Genomic DNA, 11,173 nt, shown 5'->3' with positions numbered 1-11,173 from the left:
AGATATTTTTAAGGTTTCTGTAAGAAATTTGTTGTTTACAGATAAGAGAGGGGAGAGGTAATGAGACAGTGAAAAATACTGCTTTATGGTCAGAGAGTCCCAAATCAGTGCTATAAGTGTTGGCAACAGATAATCCAGATGTGCAGATCAGATCCAATATATGACCGCCAGAGTGGGTGGAAAATCAACATGTTGTGTCAAGTCAAAACAGTCCAGTAAGGATAGGAATTCATTTCTCAGTTTAGCTGTGGGGATGTCAATATGGATGTTGAAATCACCAAGAAGAATGACTCTCTGGGAAAAGGAACTTAAGTGGGTTAATAGTTCAGTCAGATCAGATAAGAAGGATGTATTGTATTTTGGAGGACGATAAAGAACAATGAGTAAGACAGGACCTGATTCCGTTATTAGTTTAAGAGCCAGACACTCGAAAGACAATGGACAGTCAATTGGGATTCGTTAGATATTTAACTCCACTCTGACAATTACTGTAAGTCCTCAACCTTGTCTTGACCTAAGAGGCTCTGTGAGGAAAGTGAAATCAGGTGGTGTCACCCCGTGAGAGACGTAAATTCATTCAGTTTTTGCCAAGTCTCAGTTAAACACAGAATATCAAGTTTGGTGTCAATGATGAATTCTGACAGCACCAATGCTTTGCCATTAAGAGATCTCGAATTAAACAGTGCAATATTAGTTAATGAGGCTTCTTTTTGCACAGAGCCGTGGCCAGAATTTATTTTCACATACTGTAAATTTGGCACACTAACACTTCTATTTCCAAGGCCATGAGTAGGACGGCTTATTCCTGAGCAAATGCTGCCTGTGATCTTTTTATTCGCAGCCCGGCAGTGGCGGTGACCTGACCCGTGATGTACATTTTTCAGGCGCCGCAAAATACCATTGTCTTTTAGGATATTCCAGTCACACCATTTGCTCTGGACAAACTGTTTAATATGAAGAAGTTTGTCACGAGAGTATTTTAGCATGATACTGAGCAATACTTATCTGATAGCAGTGGAGAAGCAGCACAGTGGAGCCGGTGAGACGGGTGGTTGCGGTGGAGCAGATGAGTGGCGATAGATCGATAGATAGATAGATAGATAGATAGATAGATAGATAGATAGATAGATAGAAAAGCAAAGCAAAGCAAAGCAATAGAAAACATAGCAGGAAGAGGTAGCAGGATTTGGAGGTTCCAATATACAGCCACAAACAAGTAACGCTGGGTATTACAGGCTTGATTACCCCAAAGCCACAAGCCAGGTGGTGTGAACATCAGATCAGTTCTTAGTCATAAAACACAATAAAATGAATTAGGAGCAGACCAGCATAGAAACTATAATCAAGGAGACAGATCATCCCAGGCTCCTAGATCGTCAGGTACAAAGAAATGTTCGTAGGTCTCATTCCATGGTCCACAGATTCAGTTGATCCCAGTCAAGGTAAAGTCTGTAAAAATTAATCCAAATCCATACAATTCGAGTCAGCTGCATCCACAAACTATACGTACAATAAAGAAATAAAACATGCATAAAAAAGTGCAGGATTAAGGCGAATTTTACGAAAAGTGTTAACAGGGAGGAGCATCCCCTCCTCTGTTACTTGTCCTTGCCCTTGCATTCTAGTGCTTGAAAAGTTTTTAAAAACCTGGGAGAACTTTGCAACACCCCACCTCAACACTGAAGTAGACACGACCTTTACTATATAAAGAAAAGGTATCATCATTAGACTTGTCTATCAGCACTGTATTGTCTTGATCACCCCACATTCAGCAATATGAAAACCTAAACCTGTATCACTTTATCCCTACCGTCATTACTAGAAATTGCAAAGTTCACTCACATCACCTGTGTGCAAGCTAAGAACCACAGTGACTGTTCACATGCCACGGCACATTGGACAGTTTGTTCCTTTCACTTACAAAGAAATGTAATTTAAGGCAAAAAAGGTAGCAAAAAAGCATGTAAACAATTTATTATAAAAAAGGGTGCTACTCTATACACTTTATGAAAGTATTAAGGGCAAAGCATTCCATGACATGCCTAAAGAACAGTATATATAAATAAACAAAATGTTCTGTGCAAAGTAATTACTGTACATATTTAAATAAAACTCTTCCCTTTTTCCCTTCCCTTGAGTACCTTGGAAATGTGGCCAAAAAACAAATTTAGACAGTTTAAAAGAAAAATATCACAATTTATATTGACACGTATAAAAATTTTTTAAATGGTTTGATTTATATGTATACTTTACATAAAATGTATAATGTATTAAATATTTGTTTCAATAAACAATAGCAAAAATAGGAAACTGATAAAATAATTAAAAACAACTGTAATTTCTGCAAAGCACAGAAAGCGGTTCCGTAAACACCCTAATTGTTTAAAAACATAAGAGCAGTACGTGGATGGGACAGGAGAGAACTTTAATGTTAAAAGATGGTTGACTGGCCCAGCAAACCATCACAATTAAAAGGCACTCGCATGTGTCTCACATACAGAACAGCAATTAGAACTGCTCTGCCTTTTTTGTTTCTGTTCCTTTTGGTAACTTGCATTTCTCACTAAACACGCATTACCAAACATGAATTTAATACTCCATTTACTAACAGATCAAACATGTGCCTGGACCATTTTTGTTTTAAAAAGCACACCCAGAGAAAAGAAGTACAAGTATCAAAACTGGCAGTGTTTGTTTAGCATTGCATTCAAGTACTGTATATAAAGAGAACTGCTGTAAGATTTCCTTCATTAAAACAGGGTGTAGTAGAAACAGAAAATAAATATTACAGTTAAAAAAAAAAAAGCTGAAGTTATAGGAGGGCACAAAACGTATGAAATAAGTTAATTCCCTTGAAAACTCCACAAAGGTTTAACATTTGCTGTTAAAAAAATTACAAGTTAAAATCATTGAATTCCACTGAGATTGCACTTGATCTTTTCATCTATGTTCATAAAAATTATCGGGACACAACTGAACTAATGGAATTATAGGATGTGCCTCCATTGCAGTTTGAGGAGTACGATTCTTGTCCATACACTTCAGGGCTAACTTTGAAAACAGTCGATGATTTTAAGAGAAAGTCTGCTGCATCCCTGCGTCCCAGCTCTCTTAATTTTAACATAAAAGCACCGACTGTGCTGTCAGGACTAGTGCTCCACTCCTCAATCAGAATACTTGTAGGACTGAGATGGAACTTGTTGTCCCGCTGAGTTCCATTGCCTGTGCTGTACTTTGCAACAAGATCAGTCAGACCTAAATTCATAGCCAAGAGGCACCAGTCTTTGCCCATTGCGTCCTGTGGGTCCAAAAGGCGACTAAGTTTTCGTCTAGCCAAAAGGCTAATGTCCGATATATGTATATCCATTCCAAGGCTTCCATGATAATATACCTCTACACACCCAAAGCAAAGAATACTACTAAAGCTTTCTTTGTAGCCACCCATTGTGTTGGTAAGGAATGTTTCCTTTTGGGCCTGCGCCCTGAAGAAATCCCGTGGTTGGTAAATCATTACTGGCTCATGATGCTCTCTCAGTTGCTGGGGACTCAGGTAGTGTTTGACAGTAAGAAGCCCTGGAAGTGTTGCTGTCAACAGATTGTCAATAATGCTGCAAATTAAATCTAGGAGCATGTAACACTTAATCTTTTCTGTTTCTGTTCCTCTAACTTGAATCTCAATGCCTTGCCCATTGTTGACCAACAATACCATTACTTCTGCTCCTCCATGTGACAGCTTTAATCCATTAGTCCACAGCCTGATTTCATCTCCTTCTGGCTTCTGTTGGTGACTCCACCTACAGAGATTTACCTGAAGTTTATGAAAAATGCCACAAGGGAAGGGGGTAAGGTGCTCAACTGGGACTATTCTAATCCCTCCATAAATTAAGGTATCCTCTTCGTCATCCTCCTCAGTCCAAGATCTGTGCAGGCCATTGGTTTTGATTAAAGCAGGAATATCCACCATAGTAGGACTGCTTATATCTCTGGAACAGATATCCATTGCATCTAAGATCTGAATCAGTTCATCCACATCACTGTCCACCACAAGATTTTGAACTTCCTCTATTCTGTAGCGGCCTCTGTAATGATGTATGGCTTTTGGGCTCTCAACTGAAAGAATCTTTCCAAGCACCATGGAGCACAGCCATCTTGGATCAAGAACCACCACATCCTGAACAGTTTCACTTTGCATTATGTTGATCTGTTTTGAGACACAAATGCATAGTATGAAAAGAAGCATGTACTCAAGTTCAAATCAGTCAAATCAAAGTCACTCACAAAGACTCAGCACACACATACTAATGTGAACAGGTACAGATACATACTTCACAATGAATTTGTTTAAAACAATGTGGACATTTGATTATTATATTTAGCACAACAGTCTAAATTTACATTGTACTAAGAGAAAAATAGACTTGGACGATATTTATTACATTAATTAAGGCTGTCCTAATGTACAGCTCATTTTTTGTATACTTTACTTTTTCAATTTATTGGGTACAATGTTGAAATTTATATTTACATAATGTCATTTTGGGCTATTTGTTAAATTGGATGTTCCCATTCCTTGTTTTACACAATACTGTAGCTATTTTTTCAACTGTAAATAAAATTATTATACTACCAAAATTGATACAATCACGTGAGCAGTTTAGGTGGATGGTAAAGAGATCTCTTCCTCATTTGTGCCATAGCTGTGTTGTATAGCAGGGCACATGGTGAAGCAGGTGGGTTAGGAGGTCACAGGCTAGACAGAGATATGAATAAAATTGTGGGTATTGCAAAGAAACTGCAATTAAACACCAATTTCACTTGAACCCCTAAAGTGTCAGCCAGATGCTCAGAACATAAGATGCCAGGTGCAAGAATACTACTATGATGGCACAAGGCAGGGAAACATTCACTGAAGCAGGAGACAAAGTAACACAGGGAATCACACTGGCAGGTGGAGAGTCCATAGACATTATCAGAATGGAGAGAAGGAGAAGAGCTATAGGGCAATAAGCTTTTCACATGTCTACGATGACCTAACAGGGCAACCAGCAATGCTGATGGAAGGCTGCACATGGTCCCAGGGGGGAACAGCAAGCTGATCCTTTCCTTTTAACAGTGAGAACTAGCAGGAGACCAGTTATAAACCTCCAGCTCAATAAACACAAGCACATCCCCACCCTACTGATAGAAATTAAAGCATACTGTCTCTTTAAGGAAAGCTGATGAGGAACTGTCCTGAAGACCACGCAATTTAAGGTCAACTAAAAGCTCAGGAGAGGAGGAACTGGGGGACCAGTGCTGATGATTTCTACCCAGGTGTCTCTATAGCAAAAGTTAAGACCATCCAACCCCAGAAGTGATTCCAAGATTTCACAGTGAGGTAATTCCTAGAGAAAAGAGTAAAATCATGTCTCATGGCAATTTTTATTCCAGAGTTGAAAAGAGAATTCAGGACAGTGTCTAACTGAGAATAGTTAAACAGACTAGAGCTGTGACAGAGACAGACAAGATAATAAATAAAAAGGGTACTTTGTGATGTTTCACAAATGAGGAACTAAGAGAGGCAGTCCACTTCCAAGACCTGTGTAAGCAGACCCAGGGAAGCAATAATATTTTGTTTTCCTTTGTTTGCTTTGTAATGTTAATTCTCCATTTTGTTTATTGAATGAAACAAACAACAGAGGGCGTAGTGCATCTTTTAAGATATTATAATTTTAGAAAATTTTTATTCTGCTCGCTTCTTCTTGTAATATATATACTTTTACTAACGTTTATTTAATTAATTTGCAATAATCTGGTAATTTTCTAGTTTTATGCCAAAAATACTACAATTTCGGACTTCATGGAATGCACAAGGTAAATACTGCCTAACATTTATAGGCAGCTGCTCACAATCACTAGTGAGGTTACTGCTTATCTTTTATAAACTGAAACACAGATCAAATCAAGATAATCTCAACTGCACCTAAACATGAGAGTGTAAGAAGCAGGTCATGTTAAAGTTTTCATCATGGTAAGAAAGATTAATAGGAAAAGATGAGGCTATTAATTTAAATGAAACTTCACTTAAATGGTCATTTCTAATCCAGGGGATGAAAAGCATAATATGTTAACAAGAATAACTAAGTGAAAAGAAATTCGATAAATACTGCAAAAATTCACAAGTTTATAATTTAAATGTTCAACCACATTGGGAAGTTACAAGAAACCACTGTTCATTTTGATACTTCCAAGTGTGATGGTCAGTATGTAGGTGTTGCACTGTGGAGTTAGGCTGTTTGACTAGTAAAAGATTTCAAGTGGGATTTTCGGGGTGTACACTTCTATTCATGTTGTACTATTTCTGCACAGGCTTCATCCGAAATAATGTATTTAAACCTTTATACATTATTCAGATGCAAGAATATGATTATTGTCAAACATTTCAAAATTAAACCATCATTGTTTCTTCTTGACATCTTCTATATTTTGGCATCATTCTACAGCATGTAAAGGTATTGTTTAGCTCCATCCCGATCCTCAGAAACCTTGAATGCAGAACTGTACATTGTTTAACACGGAGATATATAATAAAATGCAACTGATGCCACAGCCAAATTATAGGTCTTAATAATGTGGAGCTTTGTTCTGCTTCTAAAATGTCAGTTTATGTAATGGATTTGTCTTAGTGTATGATTATGCACTATATGGATGTTTCTGTTTTTTTCTTAAAGGGTTACATAAGATGTCAACAATATCATTGCACCCTGAAAGTTGGTAGCCCACACTCTTGTAATGCATAATGTAGTTGGATTGGTTTTTCTGGGATTGATATCCCAGACTAAATTCTGCAGAATGTGATCCTACACTCAATAAGTAGTGTGCAGCTTTCATGCCATGCTGTGTTAACTCTGAATCTGCCCCTCCCAGTCATGCTAATTTATAACGATGTGACTGCACTTCCCCCAGTGGAGTTAGCCTGGCCAGTCAGGAGACTTGTGATTCCTATCTGTAGAATGCAAAGGCTGTGGTTCATTGCCAAGCAGCAAGTTAGCAGCTGTTGGTATCAACGGCACACCTGCAGTGGTCCTTGGCCAGGTTGCAGCATCTGAAAAGTGTGACTATCTGCTGATAGTATGGTGGGCACTGTATTGAAAAGTCATTTTAACTCTTCAGTGTTCCTGTATGCCAACTATTTTACTAGACTGCTTAATAAGGTCCCCAACACTTCTTGTGATGGGTCAGGCCAAGCTGAACAACACTGCTTCTGATAACCATGAAAGAGATATCAATGTACAGTATAAGAAATTATCACTAACTACTTAGTACTTTAACAATGTGATTCATTAATATTTTAATATGTATCCTTTAAAATTAACAGTATCTGCTTATATTATACTCAACAAACACTGCAACTACAAATAATAGAAAACTAAGAGGCCAGACACACACTCCATTGCCTTAAGTAGTTAGTCTGGAGCTAAATTCAGTTACCAGATAACTCAAACCTGTAAAGCATGTACATCTCACCTCTCCCATACTGTGCAACTGCAAGGCTATCTCCCGAAGGTCATCTTCACTGATTAAGGGGTTAATTTGCTCCTGAACATCAAAAACAAACTGTTGCCATGACATTACTTGATTTGGTCCATTCATTTTTCTCCAGAAAGGTAGAGTGGAAATGATTTTCTCACAAAGAATAGTCATTGGAGGACAAGACTGGGGGGGAAAAAAAAGAAAAAAAAAGACTAAATAAAGCAGGAGCAACTTCACAGCAGGTTTTCCTTTAAATGCCAATTTCAAGAACATTCTTTTCTCCTCCTTCCAGAACTTTAAAAATACATAAACTAGCTTTAAATAATAGATAAACTAAGGAAAATAAAAATATTAATTTTTTTTAAACTTCTTAAACTTTTTAAATATCAGTTTATTTGGGATTTAAATTCAGTGGTGCCTTGTACTTCAAATTTAATTAATTTGAGTTTTGTTTGAACTCTGAATTGATCAAAGTCTGAATCAGTTTTCTCCATTAGAAATAATGGAAGGTGAATTAACCAGACCCTAAAACAATACCCACTTTGATAAACTTAAGCAGCAAATACACATCATTTGATGTCAAAAATAACACAAGTAAATGCCCTAAATAATAAACTAAAACTTGAAAACAATAAATAAAATACATAAATCCTGTATAATAAAATGAAAATTGAATTTACTGTGCCTTAGTGAGGAGTGGTGATGTCCCATATGGATGTCATGGTTAACAGAGAGGATTTACTGTATATACTCCTGATCTCTCTTTCACCAGCAACTCACATTTTTATAAACTTTCGACATACTGTTTTTGTCATCACATTGTTGTTAGTGAAAGTAAAACCGCAAATGATTTTAACAACAGTAAGGTGCGTTATTTATCAGCAATAAAACATCCAAACCAAGGACCAGCCCTGTAAGACTGAAGGTATGTATCTTTCTGGAGGGAAGCGCTATGACATAAAAAACGCTACATGGACACCAACTCACAGCACCCTTCTATATCACTACTGATAAAACATGAAGAGGACTACCAATTTATTCTTATGTCGACAAAAAGGGTAGTAGACTAAATGTTGAGAAATGTCACTTAGAATGTATTATTTAGCTTTTTCGCTAGATGGCAGTAAAGACTGTGGCAAAGTTGAATCTCCCTTAATTTTCTTTAAAAGATGGCCAAAGAAAGCTTAATTTTGTTTCCCAATTTTGCAATGTCAGTGTTGAGAATTGGGAAACCCATTTGGACTACTTTTTGTGCTCTGCTTTTTAGGTTATAAAAATGTAATATTTTGAAAGCTAAGTTCCAAGCTTCACTTTCAGATGAGTCTGAATTTTATCTTCTTGTCTGACAACGTTTCATTTTATTTCCTAATGGCAGACAACAGGATTCTAGGGGACCTTTCTTGGTTTCTATGGCTCACCATCCTGATACTAGCTGATAAATAACAGTGAAACAGCACTAGCTCCTTTGTTCGAAATAAGGATTAATAAAGTGAACAAGTACTATCAGAAAGTGGCTTTTTCAGCATTCTGGTTTTGACTTTTGCGGTTTCATTTTGACTCTGTCTACTCTTTTGCCTCTGGTTGTATAATGCCATCTTGGTGAACAGCTCCTTACAATTCTTTGCCAACAACAGTTTAGCCCTCTGGTTTACAAAAACAAATTTCAGTGCTCAGGAAAGTATGTTTTCAATTTTTGTTCGCAACAAATATGCATCTCCTGATAGCTGCTTTTAACATCAGAGCAGTAACTTTCTACCATACAGTGCCAATAATCAAGCCAGAGTGGCCAGTTTAGGAGGAAGAAAGGGTGGTGGATGTCTGAGCTGCAGATTGTTCAAGTGCTCACAATTTGCCCAAGAGTCACATGAGGAGCAGAGCTGTCAATACTGAGATATCTGACACACTTAAAAAAGGACTGATTACTGGACACACTGAGAGAAAGATTGCCCTCTTCTTTCAAGAAAGTAGTGAACACCTTTGTAAGAAAGGATCAGTTTTTTGACAATCTGTCACATGAAATAACCTTTATTTAACAAAACAATTGAGTGATGCGTTTCCTGAGAAAGTGGTTTCATTTTGACCACTTTGAACTTGTAACTCAAGGAAAGACACTTTACTTGCCTTACTGAATAGAATAACAGGTTTCAGCTGTGCTAACACAGTTACAAAAGTTTCCCTAATAATGAATTTGTAACATTGAAACTGATTAATTGTGGAAAAGCTAACAGTTTACCATAAGTACAGAGGAATAACAGTTGCTGAAAATGGGGCTTATGTTAATAATAAATTAGACATTTTAAGCAGTAATTTACAAATGTCTCAACTATATATCTACATCAATTGAATGGTATTTTGATAGAAAAAGTATACAGTAATCCCTCGCTATATTGTGCTTCGACTTTCGCGGATTTTATATGTAAGCATATCTAAATATATAACACAGATTTTTTTTCTGCAGACAATGGGTCTTTTTACTTCTGGTACATGCTTCCTCAGTTGGTTTGCCCAGTTGATTTCATACAAGGGACGCTATTGGCAGATGGCTGAGAAACTACCCAATCAAAGCACGCAGTTAAGTTCCTGTGTGCTGATTGGCTCAGCGACGGAGCACGGAATTCGATTCCGCTGCGTTAACCAGGAAGTCTCGTCTCGCTCATTCAGAATCAACGTGTTTCGCTGTGTAAAGAGTTAACTTTTGTGCTCTTTTGTGTTTATCTTTGTGCACAGTCAAGCCCTTCGTTATGACTCCAAAACGATTTGCTCCTGCTACTGCTTCAGGGGCCGTGCCCAAGTGCCAACGGAAGATGCTAACAATTGCTGAAAAGGTAAAAGTTTTGGATATGTTGAAGGAAGGGAACAGCTACACCGCTGTAGGACGCCATTATACGGCATCAATGAGTCCACGATTCTTTTTATTTAAAAAGGAGGAAAAGAGTATAAGATCTACGGCCGCAGTGTCCTTTAACCAGGGCGCAAAACGAGTTGTAAGTGTATGTAATAAGGCGGTAGTCCGGATGAAATCTGTTTTAGGGATTTGGATTGAAGACTGCCGGAAGAAGAACAACGGCGGTGCTATACAGTCGTCTGAAGAGGCTCCTTTAGAAGAGCTGTAACACTCTCCTTCGTTGTGCAGTAAAAATTAAATCGTTATTGGACAAGTCGCAGTTTCATTGTTGTTGAGTAACCATAATTAATTTTCTACATACAGTACTTAGTACATGTACGTATGTTTAGTGTCACTGTACACACATTTTACTGTATACAATTTTTCTTGCATTGTACGTATTTATTGCTGGTGGCCTGTCTATCGTAATGGCTGTAACATATGTGATATCGGAGACGCTTGATATCTTTAAAATAATATTTAGGTTTTACTGTATATAAACAGTGTGTTTACATACATAATTTCAACGAATCTTACCTAATATCTAAGAGAATACAAAGGGTTTATGCTGTATAACTGTGCGGGAAATGTTTATAAGAGTGTGGGAGAGTTTATAAGGGCTTAAAATATATAAAAATAACCATATAAACATGTTTTTACTTTGTGGATTTTCACCTTTCGCGGGGGGTTCTGGGATGCAACCCTCGCGATCAAGGAGGGATTGCCGTACATTTTTATTAAAAATGAATTTCTCTGTGACTGCAAAGTTTAGAATGT

The 11,173-nt window shown here is 37.4% G+C and overlaps 1 protein-coding gene across 1 annotated transcript in view; it reads right to left on the bottom strand.

Annotated features, from left to right (window-relative positions):
* Positions 1-1,949: 1,949 nt before the first annotated feature.
* dapk1 (death-associated protein kinase 1) overlaps positions 1,950-11,173 on the bottom strand; it is a 219,140-nt gene continuing 209,916 nt past the window's right edge. The window contains exons 25-26 of the mRNA XM_028805545.2: positions 7,507-7,695; positions 1,950-4,201 (exon numbers count right to left, since the gene is read on the bottom strand). Coding sequence (XP_028661378.2) covers positions 2,960-4,201; positions 7,507-7,695 — 1,431 coding nt within the window. The 3' untranslated portion in view covers positions 1,950-2,959. The remainder of the gene's footprint in view (positions 4,202-7,506; positions 7,696-11,173) is intronic.

The sequence above is a fragment of the Erpetoichthys calabaricus genome, chromosome 7, assembly GCF_900747795.2.
Source record: "Erpetoichthys calabaricus chromosome 7, fErpCal1.3, whole genome shotgun sequence".
In the NCBI taxonomy this organism is placed as follows: domain Eukaryota; kingdom Metazoa; phylum Chordata; class Cladistia; order Polypteriformes; family Polypteridae; genus Erpetoichthys; species Erpetoichthys calabaricus.
The sequence above is the reverse complement of the archived record's forward strand: the minus strand, read 5'-3'. Positions and strand labels throughout refer to the sequence as shown.